We start from the raw sequence: 23,920 nt of genomic DNA, 5'->3' as shown, positions 1-23,920 counted from the left end.
GGGTGTCAGTGGATATAGCTAATATGTTCAGAAGATATGACGTTGCTAAGGTAATTTGTGAGCATAATCTGCCATGCTATCCTCTAAAGTCTGGATCTTACAGGAGAATAAGAGGTGTAATGAAGCAAAATTTGACATTTGTCCAAAATATAAAATGTTCCCAAAACACAGAATATATGAAACCAATGGATAGAAAACAATGAATGTGAAATGTGTGAAAACATATAAAAGCAATGAATGTAGCTGGATGAATTTGGTGTAAAGGTTTTGTTTGTATGTGATGGCCTGCAGGCATGTGTAAAATCAGGCAAAATCACAAGATTAAAAAAACTGATCAAATCTTTTTAACTTTACCTTTTTTCTCCAGGACTGTCATCAGCCTTTTCTGGAGCAACTCCTGATGATCAGCTTATGTTTGCTGGTGAAATTTTGCAACTAGCATTTCATATTCTATGCTTGTGGCAGGGAACTGCAAAACATGTGAGTGTGACACTCCTTACTGTTTTTGGAATTTTTATTTGGCATATCATTGTCTTGTCTATAAAAGCTTAACACGTGGTCTTGCATGAAAGATTCTTGGTAAATGTAAGCATGTGTATTTATATGTGCACATCTGTTGTGTTCATTGGGAGGAAGTGAAAGTTCGGTTCAGACCCTGCCTACAGCAGACAATCTTGTACTCCAATGCAGGCAGACAGATGCTCTATAGCTAAAGAACATGAGCACTTCTCCTCTTTGTCTTTCTGTTTTGGCCTGGATATGATGTCCAATAATTCAGCTAACACTATAAGGCAAAATGTGTGGAATGTATGCTTGACACATTTTTGTACATTGGGGGCATAATTTTGAAATCAAGTCACAGCTGCTCTGTTTTTTTAGTAAAAGGTTAATGTGTTACACATCAAAAGTTAACTTTGAAAACTGTATATTCCATACTGCATAGACATAACAGCTTGGGACCTTAGGTGAAAGTCTGTTGCTTCAGGCCAGCATATACTTTTTTGCATCCTGGGCAGCTCTGCTGTCCAAAGGCAAGGAGGCCAGAGTGCCATGCTACCTAGTGGTGCTTAGGCCTTTTTGGGTGGCAGAGCTGTGCTTAGCATTGGATGACACCTATGTACAGCATTTTCTATTAAAAAAGGGATGAAGCAAATTGATGCACTACAACAGGGTGCTTCTAACCTGATTATGGCAGGTAGTTCATGTAAAAGCAACAAACTTTGTGCAGCAAGATGAGGATTGAAGAGACTTTTAGCATGAAATATATCATCTGGAATGCCGAAGCCATGACCAAGTTTGTATATGTAATGCTTGAAACTATGATAGTTCTCACCTTACATTGATTGTAAGCTCTATATTGTTTGTGTTCCTTCAGATGTATTTGAGTATGTATCAATGCAATGTCAGTAATTATGAACATGCATAAAACAGACAAAAGCATATGGAGAAGTTCAAAATTACAGCTAGAAATATACATGATAGCTGAAAAGATGTTTGCACACTTAACATGCTGTCATGGCAATTGGTGGTTATTTCAGATTTGGGCATTACATATTATGTAGATGCTTCATGACCTTCACTGGGAACATCAAGTTTTATGAATATCACTCTGATATTTGTCAAATTGTATTATTCAGGTTGTGCCACTTCTTCCTCACCCCCTTAAATGCATGCCAGAAATGTGTGAAGTGATGTTGAAATAGGGTCAGCATTTGCCATGATTGCATTTCACATAAATGAATTGAATCTCACTGATTGTAAATGCTAGGTTAAAATTCATCAACCACTAGAAGTATAGTTGTTTCTAACTTCTTGAACTTCGTGAATTTATGTGATTGTATTGTATCATGTTTATGATAGGTATGAAATCAAATGGTGTGCTGTAATATCCATTGTTTTTCAGCGGAGCAAAATGAGTTTCAAAGAATACAAGACATATGTGGAGCTAGGAGACACTGTGATTCTGTACCTGAACATCAAGAACATCCATGCCATTAATGTCTCAGATGAAGTCAAGAACAAAAAAGGCAACATGGTTCCAAACATATTCCAAACTGTTTATGGTGCCTTGAAGGTGAAGGATCTTGTTGGTAAGCAGTCGTTTTAACACGCCAATGTCCTGCGGGTAAAAATAAAGTTACTTCTCAAACCAGGCTCAATGTGGTAGTGACGCCGGGATCCGATTACTTGGCACCACGTTGTTACGCCACAGTTCCTTTAAGTTGTTTTTTGTGCGGATAAGTCTGTTTGACCAACTCAACTCTCTTCACACTTTCCTTGATCGATTCGTACGTTTCGCTGTAGCGAAGCCGGTTTGGCGCCATTGTCCACTCGGTGCTGCTGCCACCTGGCGTGACGTTTGTGCTGCCATCTGCGTGGGGCAGGTCTGAAGTACGGCTCGCAAGTGCAGATGTCGCGCGGCTGGGCGTTCGCGCTGCACCCGACGCCCGAGCTGTGGACTCTGACGCTGCCGCACCGCACGCAGATCCTCTACACGCCCGACATCAGCATGGTGCTGACTCAGCTGGAGCTGAGGCCGGGTAGTGTGGTCTGCGAGGCAGGTGAGCCAGCTGACTCAGGTGGAGCTGGGGTCTGGAGTGTGGTCTGGGGCCAGGTAGTGTAGTCTGTGAGGCAGGTGAGCCAGCTCACTCAGTTGGAGCTGGGGTCTAGGGTTTCGTCTAGGCCGGGTAATGTGGTCTGTGAGGCAGGTGAGCCAGCTGATTTAGTTGGAACTGGAGTCTGACATGTGCTCTGGGGCCAGGCAGTGTAGTCTTTGAGGCAGGTGAGCCAGCTGACTCAGTTGGAGCTAGGGTCTGGAGCGAGGCCGGGTGGTGTGGTCTGCGGGGGAGTTCAGCCTACTGACTGACTTGGACAGGTAATGGGCAGGTCAGGCTTGGTGTAATTTCTGTTGGGCTGGAACTTTTCAAAGACGCAATCATCGTCTGTGTGCTACCATCCCCAATGCTACTTAGAATTTGTGCATTGTTGAGGTGTGGTGAGGCGACAGGTAAGGTAAAGGTAAGACACGAAGCGCTTGCGTAAGAAGGACCTCTAAGTCCACGGATTTCACCGGATGTCGGTTGGCACGCCGTGTGCTTTACGACCGCCGCACGTGCTTCAGGTACTGGCAGTGGCTCCCTCTCGCACGCCATCCTGCGCACCATAGCGCCCTCTGGCCACCTGCACACGTTCGACTTCCACGAGCAGCGCAGCCAGCTGGCCGGCGAGGAGTTCCGCGCACACGGCGTTGCCGACTACGTCACGGCCAAACACAGGTGACTCTTGCGGCATCGCAGCTCACGACCAAAGATGGCTGCCTTTGTGACGTCATGGTCAGAGTTGAATGCGTGACGTCACGACCAAACACAGATGACCGTCGCGGCATCCCAGCTCACGACCGAATGTGGCTGCCTGTGTGACGTCATGGTCAAAGTTGAACTATGACGGCACGGCCCAACGCAAGTGATTTAATCACTTCGCGGCCGAACACAAGGGTTGGTTAACGTCACGTTACAACGAGGCCGATGTTCGTGGCGGGCGGCCTCATCGTTACTGACTTACGGTCGCAGAATGGGAAGGATATGTGCATTTGTGTGGTTGAAGTTTTTCTCTCCTGCATTAGGTCAAGTGTGAGTGAAAAGTGAAGTGCTATTGCAGATATTAACATAGCGTCAGGATTATTTATGTCGTAAAAAGATGCTCCGAAAACCGGACTAGCCTTGTCACGAAAGAGGACCGTGGTGAAGCGAGGATGAATTATCAGGCTCATCTGGTCGTTAGATGAAGTCTTCATGTAGAGAGGAGGACGGCGGGCTTGCGGGGAAGGAATGGGGGGCCCTAGCGGCACTCCAGCACTGCTGACGAATCCCTTCCGCACATACCCCCGACGTGAAGTGGGACCGAGCCTGAAAGGCCGGCTTTTCCCCTTATCTGATCTGTTCTCCGCAGTCCCATGGCCAGACTTGTATTTTGCTGTGGTATAAACGCTAGCAGAGCCGCGGACAGGTCCAAATCAGACAAGCCTGTCCGCTACAGAATGCTGATGATTCGGCAGTTGCTGCCCAGAGGTCGCTTCGGAACCGTCATCTGGGTGCCTCCCGGGCACAGTCTGTTCGTTAGGGCGGGTCCACATGTCTCATCCACTAGCTAGTTGAGCTATGACGACATCAGAATAACACGCGTCTCCGTTTGTACATGGGGACTGTGTGGCCAGAAGCGCCTCCACTGTGGCCCTTGTGTTTGGGCGTCTGACGGCGAACCCCCCCCCCCCCCGCAGGGACGTGTGCGGAGAGGGGTTTGGTCTGGAGGATGTGGCCGACGCCGTGTTCCTGGACCTGCCGCGGACCCTGGGACGCCGTGCCGTTCGCCGTCCGCGCCATCAAACGATCAGGTACCGTGGCCGCCAGCGGCGATGGCACAGCACACACGCCCCACCCCGAGCCGGCCAGGTGCGGGGGTCAGCGACCACACCCACACACGGCCCTCAGGCGATTAGGCGCCGTAACCGGTGACCGCGCGTGCCGCGACCTCAAACGATCACCCCCCGCGAACGGCTGGTTACCATAGTCGGTAATCACATACCTCACCGCAGGGTCTCACCTCCCCGGTACACCCCGGAGACATAGCTTTGTGCTATGTTAGGACGTCAAGCGATGGCCTCTTTCTCAGAGGTCTGCGCGCCAGAAATGTGGAAAACGTGTCCTTTGTTGGTTTACGGGAAGCATTTTCCGCATCATATTGTGTACTTCTAGTGATTCCCAAAACATGTTAGGATTATATCATAAGCGTCCGTAACTTATGACATGACAAAGTCATTTCATTGCATTTTTTGCAATTATTCGTGTTAGTTGATAGATTACTATTGCATGTTGTGTTTCATCTGTAAAAGCTTTTTCAAGTGTCTTACATTACCATCATTACTATTTATAGTTATTACCTACAGGATATGTATTTATAGGAGTTATTTTCCGCACTGTGCGATGGAGTTAACTAATGCCATTAACTTATGGCTTAAATCCTAAAACAATCGCCTCCTACGCGGTTTAGTCTGGTTATGGGTGCATGACGTGTCGCCACTGGAGTAGTGGAGTCATGCGACTTAACCTATGTAAGTAACAAGCTAAAATACAGATCTAAGGGTATAGTGCTATGATCAATGACGCGCTATTTGTAAGCAATAAACCTTTTTGCACATTCCGATAATTTGCTTTCTGATTATTGTGTTTGTCAATTGCTGTCATTTCTTACCAACACTCCCCAACATCGACCCTTGGAAGCACTTCCTGACCTTGATTACTGAACGTGTGTGACATCGCTTAAACGATTCAGTAAATCTAGCACGTGTGCGAGCTGTGTGGATTCGCCATCACCAGCTACGCCAGGGAGCTGGCCAGCCCCTGCCTGGAGGCGCGCTCCGCCGTGCCACGGATCCGCTACCCCGTGTCAGTCTGACCACAAACGGATGCGACGCCTCAACAGCAGCGTCAGCAGTTACGTAATGCGCGTGGAAAAGTTCCAGACCGACCGCTTTATCACATGTTATTTATAAGCAGCCTTAAAGCCATTTCATTTTGAATTCCGTGACGATACGAAGCTCTTCCAATCGCTTAGGGTCGGATTTATTGCCCTTGGATGACTGCGTTTCGCGTGAGTTTAGGAAGTGAATCGACTACTGTCAACGCGAATGAAGAGACCAAATAAAATCACGATGACATTTACATGTCAAAGTGTTTTATTTGTGCAGTTACATGCTTACGCGCGTAAAAACATGTCCTCTAAACTTCCCGTCAGATGGCATCTCGTAAACCCCTGTGGCGATATGTTTTCGTCTGTGTGTCTAGTATATGCTATAACTTCGCGACGAATAGGTTATCACAGTTTCGCAGTTTTTCGCATGGCCTCCAACTTTGAAGCATATCTTTTCATTGATCGAGTGGTGGGCCCGGGTTGTCATCTGCTTTGTTGTAAAACACACGTCATACAAAGCAAAGCACCCGTGCTTTACGTTATTTCCCAATAATCTTGTCCGCACCGTCCATGAAAGCAGTTTTTATGCGTGCAAGACTGTCCTGTCATTCGAGGTCCCCACGGAAATATGGCCTCTGCCCATTTAGCTGTCTGTTGCCGCCGCCATTGCCGGCTGTGTCGCTGGCCGAAGCCGCAGTAGCCCGTCCAGAAGTTCGGAGCCGCCCCCGCGTCTGTTGCCACAGCCATCACCGGCTGTGTCGCCGACCGAAGCCGCGGTAGCCCGTCCAGAAGTTCGGAGCCGCCCCCGCGTCTGTTGCCGCAGCCATCGCCGGCTGTGTCGCCGACCGAAGCCGCGGTAGCCCGTCCAGAAGTTTAGAGCCGCCTCGCGTCTGTTACCGCAGCCATTGCCGGCTGTGTCGCTTGCCGAAGCCGCGGTGGCCCGTCCAGAAGTTCTGAGCCGCCCCGCGTCTCAAGACCACCCGCACTGGTCACTTAACGTTGCGCTGCGCTACGCCGCATCGCATTGCGATGCAATGCGATGCGATACGAGGCTGAACGAAACTAAAAAGTAGCATAGCGTTAGAATCAATGAGGTTTCCAAACGTGCCCACACTGCGGAGTACGTGTGTGACGGGTGGCAGCATAATGACATCATGACATCATCATCATCGCCATTATCATGGCATCATCATCACAATCTCCATCATCTTATCATCATCATGATATAATCACCATCATGCCGCAGTTGTCATGACATCATAATCATTAAGCCATCACGATCATCATCATGATGTTGCCATTATTATCATGATCATCATTATCATCGGGCCATCATTATCGAAATTTTTTACCTTCCGCTTTTCGTTATTGGTCAACAGTTTGTGTTGCTCCCTTACTTTTCAGTTTTGTTCCGCTCACAGCATTGCAATATCACGCAACGAAAAGTGACGGGTGTGAGGTGGCCTGCGGGCGTCTGTTCACACCCTCCCGGCTTATATCACTGATCAGTGATGAGACAACGCTGCCCCATCCAGGGAAGTCCCCGAGTATCAGGGCCCGTTCACACTCCTGGCTTATATCACTGATCAGTGGTCAGACGACGCTGCCCCATCCAGGGAAGTCCCCGAGTCTCAGGGCCCGTTCACACCCTCCCGGTCGATGTCACCGATCACTGCGCCGGCCACCATCCGTGCGTGACCCATTTCACCGCGGAACGCATTCCCCATCAGCGGCCCGGGTCTGGTCGTCGCCGCCTGGCATCGGCGGCCGACCGTCCTGCGCTCCGACGCAGCCGCGCCGGCGACCGCGGTGCGTCCGTTGCCCCACGTTTCGCCGCGCTTGCGCCAAACGCCGCCCGTGAAGCAAGCGGCGGCGACGGCGTCGTGCGCGGCGCGGCTTTCGCCGGTGGGGCCGATCGGCGCGCGCGGCGACGGCGCGCGGGTCACGCGGCGGCCGGCGCGCCGGCGGCCGTGACGCGGCTGTCCGGCGACCGGCCGGACAGCGGCGCGCGCAGATGCGCTGCAACCGGCGCCGCCAGCCGAAACAGGCGCGTCACGAGCGGCCGCGACACACCGGTGTCCCCGGCGGGAGCGATGCGTCCCGCCCTCAGCGGCGACGGTCTCAGCGCCCGCTGACGGTCGAGTGGGTAGAGCGAGTTCGTCTTGGTTACTAGCGTGTGTTTCGGCGATGTTCTGCTGGTTGAAAAAACAGCAACACCAGCAAAACACCGAGGCGGTGTTTTGCTGGTGTTGTTGGCGTGGTGGACGATCGTCGGGTCGCCTGATGGTTTGTCCAAGGCGTTGGGCGACGCTGTGTTTGCAAGGGCGATCACAATCACTGACCACAAATGTGACTTGTTTTCCCCACGTTGAACTCATGACTTGTTAAGCTGGTGAATGAAAATGGTGCCGTGACGCCCTCGCTCTCGGCCGCCCTGCTGCAGCAGACCCGGCCTGAGCCGCGGCGCCCGGCTGACCGACCGCCGGCGGCGGCGCCGTCGCGGGCCTGGCCCCGGGCCCCGGGCCCCGGCGTCGTCGCCGGTCAGTCCGACAGCGGGGCGCCGGCCCGCCGGTCAGCCGCTCAGGGCCGGTCGGAATCGAGGTGGGGTTCCCGCGGGGTGTCAGGCCCCGTCAGCGGGCTCGGGTGGACTGCCGCGCGGCGCGGCAGGCGGCAGGCAGCATCCTGGCCCACATCGTCACCTTGTCATGCTGGGTCCCATGCCCTGTCGGATGTTTCGTATGCATGTTATGTGTTGACGCCGCTGTAAATAGCCAGCTCATTGTTGCTGCGGTGGTTTCCTTTGTAACGTTGAGGCTGCGGGAACACGCCGTTTTAATTTCCGTTTAATTACCCCGTCGCTTATGACCCACAGATTATACGTTGCCGATGACCGTGTGAAGTCCTAAATCATTGCACCCGGTCCGATTATGATGAGCTCTATGTGCGGTCGGATCCTTGTCATTTGAACAATAAAAATTCCTCCCGAATTTATCGCACACAATCAGGCCCGCCGCTGGCTGTAAAACTCCTGTGAGCGTTCGGGTGTGTGAGAATGGGAGGCCCGGGTCCGGCCGTTGCCGGCAGGGCCGCCAGGTGGACCGCCGGTGGGCCGGTCGGCCGACATCCACCGGTGGCCCGCCCTCCCGGAGACCCCGGACGGGAACTGCAGCCGGCCCCGGCCGCCTGGGAACCGTCACACGTCCGTCGCGCTCGGGGGTCGCCCGAGTCCGGCCCGTCAATGGAGGGTGCCCGAATCCGGCCCGTCATTGGGAGGGGGGGGGGGGGATGCCCGAGTCCGGCCCGTTGATTGAGGGTGCCCGAGTCCGGCCCGTCGGTGGAGGGTGTCCGAGTCCGGCCCGTCGGCGGGGCACCCCAGTCCGGTCTGCGGCGGAGGCTGCTGTAGTCGGGCCCGCGGGTCAGATGCTGGACACTGCCGGGAGGCGGGTCATCGCGTCAGGTGCTGGACACTACCGAGAGGCGGGCCATCGGGTCAGGTGCTGGACACTGCCGGGATGCAGGTCATCGCGTCAGGTGCTGGACACTGCCGAGAGGCGGGTCATCGCGTCAGGTGCTGGACACTACCGGGAGGCGGGTCATCGGGTCAGATGCTGGACACTGCCGGGAGGCGGGTCATCGGGTCTGGTGTTGGACACTGCCGAGAGGCGGGTCATCGCGTCAGGTACTGGACACTGCCGGGAGGCGGACCATCGGGTCAGGTGCTGGACACTGCCGGGAGGCGGGTCATCGGGTCAGGTTTGACACTGCCGGGAGGCGGGCCATCGGGTCAGGTGCTGGACACTGTCGGGAGACGGGTCATCGGGTCAGGTTTGACACTGCCGGGAGGCGGGCCACTGGGTTAGGTGCTGGACACTGCCGGGAGGTGGGTCGCGCGCTCCCTTTCCGCCCGCATCCGCGACCTGAGGTGGCGATTCCGCGCAATTGGTCGCGTATATACTGAAGCCGGTGCAGACGTAGCTCGGCTCTTTGGAACCGGGGTGGCTTGGTCGCTAACGAGAACTGTTACACGCACTGGTGCGGTGCCGCGGTCGTGGACATGGCCACGTTGAGATCGAAGGCTGGTGACCAGGGCGTTCCGCATGCAGGCTCGGTCCACTCGGTCGGTCCACTCGGTCGACCGACCGGGACTGCGCCGCGGCACAGCGGGAGCAGCAGTGATTGACAATATCTGGTAGACGCTTTGCCACTCCATGCGGTGGCAGGGCGGAGATGGTCCGGAGTTTCTCGCCCGCCACCGTGCTAGATCCCCAGCTAAAGCACTCTTCTGGGCGCCAGCAGGGCTAGTGTTTGGCTTCACGGCTGCTAGCCGGAGCCGAAGTACCAAACAGGTGGTCTGCGGTTTGCAGACCGCCTCCCCCCCCCCCCTAACCTAGTGTCGTAATTCGCTCCAGCTGAGGGCGTCTGCCGCCAGCTATCGCCACTTGGCTTATACTCATGTGGCAGAAGGCTTCTTCATTGCTCCCTCCCCTCTCCGCTCTTTTGCCCAGTCTCCCCTTTCCGCTCCGTCCCTTTCTCGGCGTCGGCCGTAGCCGCGCTGCCGGCGCTGCTGGCGCGTCAGCCCTCCATGCGCCCCTGCCGCGACGCGGCTGGGAAAGGCCGGCGGGAAAGTCGGTCGCCGGGCATCGCGCGGCCGGTGTCGACCGCCGCCGCCGACTCGGGGTCAGCTCCTGTGCCAGCTCGCGGCTGGGCTCTACTCGCACGCGCTCGCGGTTTGGCTCGACTCCCCCCCCCCCCCCCCCTCTGGGCAGGTTGGGAATTCCGGGTAAAGATACCGGCGTAGAGGCGCGATTTCTACGCTCGGAGACGGCGTTGACGTCGTGATGCCTCCGCCTTGATTAGCCACACGGTGACTGCCGGCCAGGCGCGCCTCCCACGGGTGTCCACGTGCTGCCAGCGCCCCCTGCACCTGGAACTGAGGCGTGGCGTGAGGCGCTCAGGGAACGGCGCCGCCTCTTGGTATGCCGGGTCTCACACCCTCGACACTCCGTATGGCCCCTGCGCATAGGGAAGGCCCCGACGCTGGAGGTGTAGGTGCTCGTCATGTAAGACCTCGAGCTGTAGGTGTTTGTCAATCACTAAGCAGTTGCGGTTGTGGATACCTGCTGATCACTGAAAAGCGGAGATATGAACGCTGGTCACGTAACAGCTGCAGATAAAGTCACGTGCCGACTACCCAACAGTTACAGATGAAGTCACCTGCGAACTACCCAACAGTCGCAGATGAAGTCACGTGCCGATTACTGGATATGTGCTCCGGTATATCGCTGCATGGCGGCTCATGTGAACTCACCACTGATGAACTGTAGACGACTAGACCCGGTTATCGAATACATTATATCCAGGTTTTATCACCCAACAGCTGTGTTTGATAGAGCTGATCACCGAAGACGCCCAGCGTACAGCTCTCAGCAAAGGTGACCTGGGGCTTGGGCCGAGTACTGTGTTTCTGGAAGGTCACATAGGTCCCACTGTATGGGTTATACAATAAATGTGCATCGCAGCTATCGCGGTGATAACAGATCTTCGACCAAGGGCGCGTTGCTCACGAAAGCTCTTGTCAAAGAATAATGTGAGGCGGGTGGAAGTGACACTATGCCGCCTGAGAATGGGACACACATACGCAACGCACCGATACCTGTTGTGCGGGGAAGGCCAACCGCGGTGTCCTCGCTGCGGGGATCGTTACACCGTACGACATGTCTTGATAGATTGTGCCCACCTCGCCTCGGAGCGTATGCGCCATTATGGATCTGGGTCCTTGCGTCAAACGCTCTGTGGTATGTTGGGAGACGACACCAGCTCAGTACCTGACGGTCACATTTTTAGTTATCTTGAAGACATACAATTCCATGCCATATATCAAACGTAACCTTATCTCCCCACTTTTTCAGGCAACTGTTAGATAAAAAGTAGGTTATGGGCGCCATATGACCAACGTAGTCGATGCGCCCCAAAGCCCAAATCATCATCATCATCATCTTGTTAAAGAACTTGCTTTTGGTAATTCACTTTTGTCTCTCATGACTTATCGTGCTGCATGGCTGTTTGAAATTATCCAGAGTATACGTGCTTAACTTCCTTTCGCCCTTTTTGGGGGAAAGGAGAGCTCGCTTCGTCCGTGCGCTGCTCACCCGGCTTCGCCGCCGTGCTCCTACTCAGGGGTATATTGGTGCTCGACGTTCCACGCGGCCACCGTCATGGCGCACGTTCAGTTCATGATGTTTTAGCCGGCGCTCGAGGGAAGGAGCCCCCTTTGGAGGCTATCGCGAGAATCCCGTCGATAGATGTACTTATAACTGTACCGGAACTAGCGCGTACCATCGTGCATACTTTTCCCTGTATATGACGCTAAAATTTTCATCTGGTTTATCGAAAGCATACGGTAAACAGTTATGCATTTTTAGCAAATACTGTTCGGAGCTGTAACTGGGATAACAAGTGTTCTAAGCATGTAAACATGCAACCATTGCATGTTTTAGTGGCGCTGGTGGTGTGATAGCTAACGGATCTGCGTTAAATGCTGCGCGTCTGGGAAACCAGAGATACGAGGATCGATTCCCCTCGGTGCCCGCCCTTCCTGCCAGGTTGAGAGGCAGGCGACGCTGTATAGCCTCAGCAGCTGGGTGCGTCGTGGAGCCTTAATGACACACGTGTTTTTTTATAACTATTTCAGGTATTTTAAGTTCGGTGCGGCTGTGATCATGTGCATACCCAACCAGTGCGAATGATCCAACGAATCCAGCGCGTGCATGGCGATGAGGCTTTGGCATTGCTGTGAGCCGACGTGGCTTAGTTTATCGATCAAAGCGGAAGCAGCTAAGTGTATGCAGGAGGTAGGCGCCTTTAGCTGTGCGTTTCTATCGGAAAAGGATATTGTAAGCTTCGGTGCGAGCTATGACAAAATCAGTTTAGCCCAAAAGCCTACCAAATAAATGCTTTAACCGCGTGGATTCTTCCGCGTGCAGTCAAACTCTGACCTGAAAGCTCTGAAAAAAAAATATACTGCCGTCTCCACCCTACAAGTGGCACACGTATCATTCGTTAGCCATGTAAGGGGCGTGTGAGCTGGAGGAGTAAGGCTTGCTGATCATTAAACCAAGGAGCAACAAGGATTCAAATTCGGGCCCCCCACGGGACACCCCAAGGTCCTAGCCACCGGACCATCTTGTCCCCAAGTGTATGGAACTATGGCTGAGGGTCGATACAAAAACGAATACAAAACGAATAGAAAACCATAAAAATCGCCTGAGCGTCTGTGACGTGCCTTGCATTGTTTCAAACGCGGTCTCAGTGCAGCCAGATTGGCTGCAGTGAATCACGTATTGCGGGAACGGCCGCGCGTCATCAGACACGGATGCACGTTCCGCGGGCCAGCTCATGCCTCTCCACGGTCGTGTCGGTACGTTTGATAGACTTGAGGGCGCTGCCGGCCGTCGCGGCCGCTCAACCTGCGCTGGCGTGACTGGGGTCCCTCACTCGGCACCCCTGTGGTTAGCCGGGGACACGCCCCCCCCCCCCCCCTCCCCCCCCCCGAAGCGCTTCGCTGGGAGCGGCGCATCGCTAGGAAGACGGATTTGCAGCCGTTTTGGCACAGATGCCCTGAAGAACGTATGTGAAAGGTCAGGTTCACGTATGTGAAAGGCCAGGTTCACGTATGTGACCACCGCGGCAGCAGTGGATCGAAAATGTATGCACAATGACATGAAAATAGTGGCCGCTCGGCTGCACCGTGCACCGTGTTCTGTGCTGTCCGCTGCGGTCCGCCTTTTTAGCGGTTCTTAACGTGTCGGGTGGCTACACAATAAAGTTAGCTATCTACGGCTGGCAGCAATTTTAATGTCGCAGTGGATGTCGTACCTGGCTGGAGCCTGCGGCTTCCTCCGATCCCCGTGGCGGAAGGGCCATGTGAGGCTAGGTTCACACGAGGTCAAATCACGCAACAGGCCTCGATGTACCACACGAAAGCTCACACAATGTGCCCAAATGGTTGGCATGGGTGGCAGCGCATGCCAGCCGTATTCAGACTGTGTGGCGCTCGTGCCAAATGAACCTTGAAGAGGGTGTAAATGGACGCACGATACCTTTAGCTGTGGTGTTGACGTGACTGGCATGCATGGCCATTATTCTGGGCTAGTTGGAGACCAGGTTATTGTCGGCCACGTGACAGCTGAGTGCTTTGCGCCGCATCTGCGTACCTAAGCGTGCCCATGATTACTTGTATTGACGTGAAGGACGGTTATGTCACAGACGTACGAATAACCACGTAAATTGTGAAAATCAGGTGACATCGTTTGGCAAGATAGAAGGTGAACTACATCACGCGTTGGTCTACGTCCTGGCAATAGTCGGGAGAGGCGCCGTTTCCCCAGTCGTAGACTTTGCTCTTCAGTTTTGGAGTCGTCCAGGAGTCTCAATGACGACTAGATACTTTAAGTCTATGTATGACCGCGGTTTAGGATCTGACATGACTCAACAGGAGCACTGTCTGCGGTCTCAGACGTGACCAGAACACAGTGAACACAGCGGATCCGCCTGCTGCACTGGCGGCACGCAGGTCCGGCAGACGGACACTGGCCTGTGTTGTGTCCATCGAGTCGCCTTGACTTCAAGGTGTTGTCTGTGTTCTCTTGGGTGTTCTCCGTATGTCATCACTACATTGGACCCACCATTCTCGCCGTTCGACATGGTGTAATCCCGTCCTGACAGCGCTCCAGTCTCAATTAAGATCTCGGTTCTGGGACCTGTAGCATGCCTTGATCCTACTACGAATGGCTTAGACCCTTTCGACTTAAAATAATGGGCGATTGTGTTGTTCACTGGCGCGATAAATACACGTGAAGCCCATGTTTTGGCGCCCTTGTGTGTGGCAATTGGCTCCAAACTGAAGTTCACACTGAATGATCCGTAAGATCCGGATGCAGTGTCCATTGTTAGACATTGCAGATCTTGGTTGTAGGGTCATTTTTGCAGCGTTAATCCACATCGTTATCTCACTGCACATCGGGTGATAGTCCTTTGTCGCACTTTTTAACCTGTCATGGGAAGCATGATTGCTCGCTACCTTTGTGAAGTAACTGCTCAGTTTGGTCACCATTTATGGGGTGCTGTGTTGATTTTTACGCTGACGTGTTCTCCGTAACAGTGCGCGTCGGAGGATATTATAATGAGACGAAGACAGAAAAGGTAGATAAAAATGAACGTGAAGTGATCAGCGCCCTTTTTCTTGCCCAAGTGGCCTATTCAAGTCCATTAATTTCTGAGAATGGCTCATGAACACGATGCGACATCACTGCGAACAGTCCGTTGATGGTTTTATCGGTAGGCGTGCTTGAAATGGTCGTCAACGGCAGGTCGCGTGCCGAACCCTTTACTCGCGCCCACGTAGCCGGCGGCCTAGCTGGTGGGAAACGCTACCATAGAAAATCGCCATTCGGCTCTGGCTGCCATTGTCGGAGACCGCGTGGATGAGTAGAGTGAGAGTGAGAGTGAGAGCGAGAGCGAGAGCGAGAGCGAGTACGCGGGGAGCTCCTCTGCAGCCTTTTCTCTTGAACATACACATGACGTATGAAATGACGCACGTAACGACGTACGTACGTAACGTACGTACATCACGTACGTAAAAATGAACGAATTATTTACCTGCATGTCCAATATGTCAACATAAGGCAGCCAAAATCCGGCGGCAACCTGGGTTTGGGATATAGGTTAGACCGTCCCCCCCCCCCCATATCCTATGTCCGCGCGCAAGCTGTCTGCGGAAAGGTCACACATCAGTCCCTCTTGGGGTGCCGGTAGTGTAGTGGTTGACGCGTCTGCGATAGCCACTACACGTCTGCGAAACCAGAGGTACGGGGTTCGATTCCCCGCGGTGCCCGCTCTTCCTGCCAGGGTGAGAGGCAGGCGACGCCATATAGCCTCAGTAGCTAAGTGCGTCGTAAAGCCCCATTGACATGGCACATCAATCCCTCTTGCAGCATCACGTCCCTGCGAAATACCCCACGCGGCACCTGTGCCGCACCAACACACATGGCAGTCAGCGGGGCGGAGCGCCAGGTCTGCCTCAGGAAAAACAATGTCGCATGCTGCACCGTAGGCTACCGCTTACCTGGAGAGACGTGCTATAAAAAAAGATCGCCCCCTACTCGCACGATCTGGTCGTAGTCGACTTTTTACAATTCTCAAGACTGAACGGACCGTGATGTGGTTGATGGTTCTGGGTGCGGAGGAGCTGCTGGCGGCCTGACGGCGCGCATGCGGCGGCGCGTGTTGAAGAGTTGCTTAGAGGCACGGCAGAATGCGTGGGCACAAGTTTATTTCTTGAGGTCAGCGTTGAGTGTTTGTTTATAGTGTTTCCGGCTGCTTAACCTGTCCACTCGCGGCACAACAGTGTCCGCCAGGAACTGGCCTTGCCTTTTTAGATAATGATCTGGTTCTTTTGTAAAACTCAGACAGTTTTTAGGATGTGTCGAGACGTGGCAAAAGTTCTGCTGTCGTCGACTCATTCCTCTAATGATAGCAGATTAAAGGGAGTGCGCCACCTCCGGGGCATGTTCAGTGCTAACATATCTAGTGGAACCTCAGGACCAGTTATGTCTAATAATAGCGCTGGGAAGTGCCACCGCTGCATGAGTCACATGTGATGCGCAGACTGATTGCAGCTATTTTCTAGTACAAATTAGCAGCCAACGTGTCTTTTTCTCAGTCGCATCACTTCTCTTTTTTCTTCCTTTGTAGCCCCAGGTTTTAACCTTTGGAACCTCGGTCTTGGCGCATGCAGAGCATTTAAGTGCAGTATTCCTCATAGCGTCCACGCCTTTACGATACAGAGAAAAGGATGTTTGCAAACACCAAAAGTCAGACCCTTGGCATATCCCAAGTGTGGTTTCAGAATTATTCTACCAGCCGCGAGTACAACTGACGTCAGCAGAAAAGAACGCTTGTGGTTGCAACGGGGCTGTTTAAGCCATTCAGCGAGAAGCGACATTGTTGGAAATTTGGCCTTATGCGTCACTGGACCACCTGATACGCCGCTAGGACATACTTGCTTTGCAAACACAGCATTGCAACGAACTTAGCGGACAAGTAAGCAACGTTCCCGAAAGCCAAAGTGTACATGCAAAACAGTTACTGTGCTGAGCGTCATGGCGAGAGACAAAAGCCATAGCATGACGTCTCGTTGAATTCGCGTGTTAATGACATCACGCTTGTGTATACTTTCGTTACATGAAATGTGTCAAGCTATCATAATGTTTTTTGCCCAAGCTTTTTGGACAAATAGCGCATTGCGAACATAACAAAACACACCGTGGACAAAGGGAAGCAGATGACAGGTACCACTATCAAATTGGTACACAAGGAGCCCAGCGGCGTTTCTTCCATCAGAACGTCCACTTAATTTCGTAATGCTGAGCTGGAAGGATTTCGAGAAATTTGGTATCGCGGACCAAATCAGGCGCTTCTGATATGTGTGTGAAAAGTCCAAAACGGCGAGACACTCTCTTTAAGAGCATATCTGCGACAAGCTGTCATACAGTGCTGTGCCCATCGGATGTGAGCTCAGCTTTTTCAGCACACCTAGTTGCTGAACAAATCCGAGGCTGCAGTCGGAAAGAAATGGGCATCGTACGATAACCAGAAGGGATAGATAGATAGATTGAAATTTCGGCTAAATACCTTCATCGGAACGACGATCGGTAGTTAACTTATAATTGCTTGTCGATTCCACTGGGTTTTTAAAGTTGTTTTCTAACAGCGATTCACAGGTTTTACAGATCCAGCAATGTTCAGGGGATTAAACAAGAGGCAGTTGTCAGCCGTTTCCACGGTACAGTGTATATCCAACTAATAATTGAAATGCGCGAAAAATACTGTACATGCGAACGAAGTCAAAAAAACAGGCACCATGCAACATTTGTACCTGGAAGCGTTTTCAAGTGAACAGGCATCACGCATCACGCATCACTTGTGCATGCAAACGATTTCATTTAAACAGGCATCGCGCATCACACGTCAGGCATCGCTCATACACATAAACAATTTTAAGGTAGCACGCATCACACATCGAGGCACCAATCACATTAACATAGTTGGCCGTATCAGCGGCCGTGATCAGCCCTGCACGTTAGAGTCTGGTCGGCGACTTCTTATAAGGATGAATTCACTGTTTCTCCTGTATGGATGGTCCTGTGCTCTGTAGGTGACTTTAAGCTATAAAAGGGGTACAGGGTCCGTACCTCCCTGGATTTCAGCCTATGTGTGTTTTGCTCCCCCCCCCCAAAAAAAAATGGTGTCGAGAGGGGTGGTTTCTGTCGTGTTTTAGTGTCTCCCAGGTGTTCATTATATCTTAAACGAACCAGGCGCATGGACTCCCCGGCATAGACTATGTCCTTACCATGTTTTTCACACAGTTTACATTAATTTCGTTAACCACGTTTCTTTGCATGCAAACCCAGACTTCTTTGCTCTTGAAACCCAGGCTTCCGTAAATGGCATCTATTGCCCCCAAGCACTTCGGCTTGAAGACAGAAAATCCCAGCATATAGTTGTCGTTCTTCCAAGTTATGCGTACGCGCAATTTTGATTTTCTAACGATATGTCTGACTTTCCAAAGCAGTTGTATGTAAGGTAGTTTTAAAAATCTGTCGTTTGACAGAGCATGTTCCTGTTTCGTACCACCCGTCCCCCACGCGCTCTAGATTTGATTATATATATATATATATATATATATATATATTACTCCTTACACTCCTTGCACTTAGAGTCATGAAGGATATCCATAACCCAACAGCAAAGTCCATATTTTGTGTATGCCCTTTTTCACTTCTTGGTGAATTGTTTAGAGCCCTTTGGAACATGTTGCGAATTATGCTGTGCTTAGTGAAAAAATGGATGCGCAGATTCGCATTGCGGAATTATACCAGAGTTGGTGGCTTGATCAAGAGCTCTGTTTCCAACGTTGCGCGGTTGTCCTCTTTTTTACCGTCACGAGTGCGTCCAGATAGAGGACCCCCTTTCTTTCCTCTTTATTCATCATACAGGTGACGGTGTGTCCACCTGTCCACCTGCGATGTCCACCTTTCTCGACTCGAGCTGCTTCCTCTGCTGTCCCTTTCTCTCGATCCGTGCCGCTTCCTCTGCTGTCCACTTCTCTTGACCCGTGCCTGCTCCTCTGTTGTCTACTTCTCTCGACCCGTGTCGCCTCCTCTGCTGACTGTCCACTTTTCTCGACCGTGCCGCTTCCCCTGCTGTCCACTTCTCTCGACCCTTACCGCATTCTATGCTGTCCATCTCTCTCGACCTGTGCCGCTTCCTCCGCTGGTCACTTCTCTCAACCCGGGCCACCTCCTCTGCTGTTCACCCCTCTCGACCCGTTGCACCATTTTCGCTGCCCACCTCTCCGGACTCGTGCCGCCTCCTCTGCTGTCCATCTCTCTCGACCTGTGCCGCATCCTCTGCTGTCCACTTCTCTCAACCCGGGAAACCTCCTTTGCTCTCCACCTCTCCCGATCCGGGCCGCCTCCTCTGCCGTTCATCTCTCTCCACGCGTGCCACCTCCCTCGCTGCTCACCTCTCCGGACCCGTGCCGCCTCCTCTGCTGTCTTTCCCTCTCGACCCGCGCTGCCGCTCCTCCTTAGCGTTCTCTCTGACCGCCGCCGTCTGTCGCTGCAGGTGGCCGCATCTGTTCTTTCTCGCCGTGCATAGAGCAGGTGCAGAAGACGTGCGAGAGTCTGCGGCGGCTTGGCTTCGTCCAGCTGCAGACACTAGAGTGTCTGCAGCGCGAGTTCCAGGTCCGCAAGTCGACCATGACCGTGTTCGACCTCAGCCAGGTGAGCAGCCGCCGGCGGCGGTCCGGTCCCCCTGTCGCGTCGGCACCCATCCGCCCTGATGTCTGGACAAGTCAGGATATCGGTATCAGGATCTGACATCGCATCTTGGGAAAGTGTCATGTTACACCACGGTCCTGGAAACCAAGCCTTGAGAGAGGCTGGTTATAGAAAAAGCGCGTTTTTCACTACCGGGTTAGGTTGGCAACCGACGGCCCCTCAGCGGAACGGCCAGCATGTCCACCTGCTTTCTGGTCACCGACCTGGGAGGATTACGGCCGTTCTGCGCTAAGACACAGATAGAGGGCGGCAGACGAAGAAATGTGCCCGCCTCAGCCGTCGTCGCCCAGCCAGCCGTCTCCGTCGGTGACAGCGAGCTGACAGGCTGATGCCAATCGGACGGGGATTAGCAGGTGTCGCATCGCAAGCCGCCTGGCGCGGCCGAGCGGCGCCAGGCTGTATGGACGGCCGTGTTCCTGCCGGTCAACACCGCCTTGTCGCATCGCAAACCGCATGGCGCGGCCGAGCGGCGCCAGGCTGTATGGACGGCCGTGTTCCTGCCGGTCAATACCGCCTTGTCTCATTGCGAGCCGCCTGGCGCCGCTCGGCCGTGCCAGGCTGCATGGACGGCCGTGTTCCTGCCGGTCAACACCGCCTTGTCGCATCACAAGCCGCCTGGCGCCGCTCGGCCGTGCCAGGCTGTATGGACGGCCGTGTTCCTGCTGGTCAACACCGCCTTGTCGCATCGCGAGCCGCCTGGCGCTGCTCGGCCGTGCCAGGCTGCATGGACGGCCGTGTTCCGGCTGGTCGACACCGCCTTGGTGCCGAAAGCTGGCCCTTACGAACGGCGGAAGGGAAGTCAGCATGCTGGCGGGCTCGTCGTGCTGATGGCATGGTGAACTGAGAGCTCCGTACGGCCTCGTACGGCAAGGTCAGCTGGTGGGTTAGGACTGCCGCCTGCAGTCTGGAAAATGTGGGGAATCTTCGAGCTAGTTTAAATCATGCGCTGGTTGTAAATTAGGTCGGGTATTTTAAGCGTGACCGAACCGACGGCTTCAAAATACTCGTCACTTGCAGTTCTATAGCCCTCAGACATGACATCATGCCAACGGAACATTTCCCGGCTATTCATAGCCGCGCCTATCTTCCTGGACGTCATCATTTCGGTGCATAATGGTATAAAAATGTGTGCCACACGCCTTTGTTTGAGGACGCCGACAAACGTAGCCGTTCTACAGCAATTGTATTTATGCCTATTTGAGCAACCGAATGGTTGCGTGCTCTGCTCAAATAATTTCAAAAGACATGCGAGATGCGCTCTGCAGATCGACGAGTTTGTGAATCGCTGCCAGTTATGTCCATAGCAGTTACACCCACTTTGAAAACGCATGCAAAACTCATGGCACATGGTCGATCGCAGGGAGATTATGGTAACCAGTTTATAAGCACGTGTAGGGGATCGAATGCCTGGAATTGAATTTGTCCTCCATTTCCCGACATGCCCGTATGACTGTCCGTCTCATGGAGAGATGTCCGTCCGTCTCACGTGAGCGATACAATAGACGATATTTGCACCTCACAGTTGCTCTGTCATGTGCGTTCAGGATTTATGAGTTAAAAGTTCTTAGGTTGAGTTAACGACCTTCAAGATACCAGGATGTGCCTGGTAAACGCCGTTTTAGAGCCAAGTAGGGATTATGTTGACGCTACTAAATTTTGCCACTTGTGCTCATCCTCAATAGGGAGCACCTCAATACTGAGCACCGTCATTATAATGGTTATTTGCCACTACAACGTCGTTTACCCTGTACCTTCTGGTCTATTGAAGGTCGTTAGCTTAACAAGAACTTTGAATTCACAATGCCGAAAAACCAGGAGCTGAAGGCATTTCTTTCTCATATCGCGTGCAAAATTTCACTGTTCTCAACAGAATCAGCGTATCATCTCGCCAGTTACCTTTGTAGCATGATTACTGTCAAGATAGCAGCTCTGCACGTTGTCACTCTTGATCTCCCATCGTTAGCATTATGCAACCCTGTTCATAAACATGTGTAATGCGCTCCGTATCTCAGAACTTGTTAACGTGCGATGACATGTCCGGTCTAGGGGTCGTGCTGGGGCCAGCTTGTCCCTAGGGAAGTTGAGGTCCTGCCGGTGGGACGAGGGACTGTGGACTGGTGGCGTCCCCAAAACCGGAGCGTGACGCTGGTCCAGTGCGCCCCCTGGTCCAATTCCGACGTTGTTTCCCACGGACTGCTCGGGTCGCGCATATCGTGAATAGGCTTTTGGTATGGAACGCATGGGCGGCAAGAGGTTACCTAGCGCGACTCCAGTGTGTAAGGTCGTACGCGCGTGTGTGTGCGCGTAGCGGTCTCGTCGAGGAAGCAGAGCTGTGGCCCCGTTGTCCGGTGCAGTTGCCAGGCAGTGATGAGAGATATCCGGAAACACGCACACCAACAGGGGGCGTCCTGCTAGTGGCGAATAGCGAGTGCCAATGAAGATCAGTAGATCTCGAGTATCCACTGGATGTGCGCGGATATGGCCGAATGCACTGTATCTGGATATCTAGGCAATGTTTTAGCTCGTTTTGCTAAAAATGAAGTGGTCGTTTTTTCTCTTTGTCGTCGTGATATTGGTCAGAGTGCTGCATTATGTAATCTGTGATTCGGACATGACAGTTATCAGATCACTGATCCAGGCATTCCTGTCAAGCCATATGCTTGGGTGGCCATTGTGTCCAGTGAACGTTATCGGTGGGAGAAATTCCACCGCCTGTCATAAATTTTAATCATTCATACTCATCCGATGTATCAACTCCAATTAGCAGGTTGGTAGGTTGCGGTTATGAACTGAAAAACGTGATCGAACAACTTGAATGTACCTCGCGTTTGATGAATGGCTGCTGGAGATCCTTATGTAATCTGACGGATGGCCGCTGGAGATCGTTCTCGTTTCCTGACAGAGCCGGTTCAGGATCTGCACTGGGCCAAGGCTTGACATTTGCTCGACATCGCCGCGTAGCTTGTAGATGTCCAGTTTCCTGCCTGGGATGCCTGTGTAAAAAACACGCGTGCGGAATACTTGGTACGGATGTTTTCGTTGCTTTTTGCTCTCTATTTTAAAGTGCCTGTTGGAGACAGCACTGGAGCAGTATGCGTTCCAAGCGTGTAAAAACAATCAAAGCTGGTTTTTGGTACGTCCCCTAGCGAATTGGAACGCCGTATATTAAGCAGCTCATATCGTGTCACAGGTACTAGACGTGTCGTGAGCATTTGAAACTGCCGTCGCAAAGTTTAGACCCACGAAAAATACTTACGCTCATATTTTCCGGAATGAGTACAAAATAAGAGCTCAAAAATTAATTTCCAGCACCAGAAACTCCCTGCCGGCTGAAGATCGCCTCCGATGCGCTTCATTTTCCGCTGAAACGCTGCTTCTGACGATGCCTTGCGTGCCTATTAAGGTCTTCTCGCCCCCTGTTAAATCCATGCCACGGCCAAATCGCAGCGTTTTTTTTCACCGTGCAGAGAAAAATTTTGCCGAATGTAGTCTGGTATATTTCACAACCTGCTGCGTAGTCAACGCAGTACACATTTTTTGGTTCTCGTTCTTTAAAGTGGAAGTCATAAAAAACTTGGAGGCGACATGGATATCTCTTTGCGGCCACGAAGCTTAAACAAAGCACATTTTCTGCTGGGCGAGACCCCATGAATCGTCAGCGGTACGGGCTGCTCTTCACTGCGTGGTTGTCGCCCTGTTACCGTGGTAACGGAGCCGACTTTTCCCACAGCCGCCGCCAGATGCCACTACTGACACCGACCAGCCGAGCCGGAAGGCGGCGACTGAGCAGAAGCCACGTGACGTCCTGACGGGCATACCGCTGACCTGCATGCCCGGACACACGGGCTACCTGACGTTCGCCTCTCTGCCGCCGGCCCTGGCCAGCACGGCATAGCTGGTGTCCAGCTACTGGCGGACTTTTACAATATATTCATATGGACTTCGTACCTGTCTGTAGGGAAGGAAGCTGGTTCCGTTGTGTGGGCCTGGCCGGAATGCTGACTTCGCGTGCTCTTCAGTCGATCTCACAGGAGCGCGTCAGAACTTGCATTTGAGGGCAGCGTGGTTGACCTGAACTCTTGCACCAAAATAACTCCGTTCGTGAACCGAATTTTCCCGAATTTCGTGGATGCCATGACGTGCCATACTCATTGGGCGTACGGATGTCATACCCATCAGGCATACCTTGGCGGGCTCGGCCCACAGTGCTCGGTGGGCTGCTCTCAAGCGAAGTGGAAAGCTCGGTTGTGCCTCTCCCTGTTGCTCACTAACCGCCTCAGTAAGAAAACTCTGGGCTGGAGCCGTTGTGATCGGCTCTCGTGCAGAGGGTGACGAAAAATGGCGCCTGCAGCCGGTGCTGTCTTGTCAGCACAGCTGACATGTCTCGAACAGCCGGATGTCGCTGCCGCACCGGATGTGACGTCACGAGCGGACGTCTCGGGCACCTCCTACAGGAAGAAAGGCAGTTCCTACCCGTAGCGGAAGGCTGCAGACAGTTCAATGGCATGTATTGCTAGACGACGCATTGATTTCAACAACCGTTGTCGTCGAGC

General features: G+C 52.9%; 1 protein-coding gene across 1 annotated transcript; it reads left to right on the top strand.

The window, feature by feature from the left end:
* Positions 1 to 345: 345 nt before the first annotated feature.
* LOC119107630 (tRNA (adenine(58)-N(1))-methyltransferase catalytic subunit TRMT61A-like) lies at positions 346 to 23,314 on the top strand. Its single transcript, XM_037231138.1, is given in 8 exon segments — positions 346 to 480; positions 1,904 to 2,090; positions 2,385 to 2,561; positions 3,122 to 3,275; positions 4,277 to 4,340; positions 4,342 to 4,390; positions 19,153 to 19,310; positions 23,098 to 23,314. Coding segments are annotated over 8 exon segments (1,023 nt in total). The 5' UTR covers positions 346 to 411; the 3' UTR covers positions 23,263 to 23,314.
* The last annotated feature ends 606 nt before the right edge of the window (positions 23,315 to 23,920 follow it).

This window comes from Pollicipes pollicipes, unplaced genomic scaffold (genome assembly GCF_011947565.3).
Source record: "Pollicipes pollicipes isolate AB1234 unplaced genomic scaffold, Ppol_2.1 Scaffold_6686;HRSCAF=7923_pilon_pilon_pilon, whole genome shotgun sequence".
In the NCBI taxonomy this organism is placed as follows: domain Eukaryota; kingdom Metazoa; phylum Arthropoda; class Thecostraca; order Pollicipedomorpha; family Pollicipedidae; genus Pollicipes; species Pollicipes pollicipes.
The sequence above is the reverse complement of the archived record's forward strand: the minus strand, read 5'-3'. Positions and strand labels throughout refer to the sequence as shown.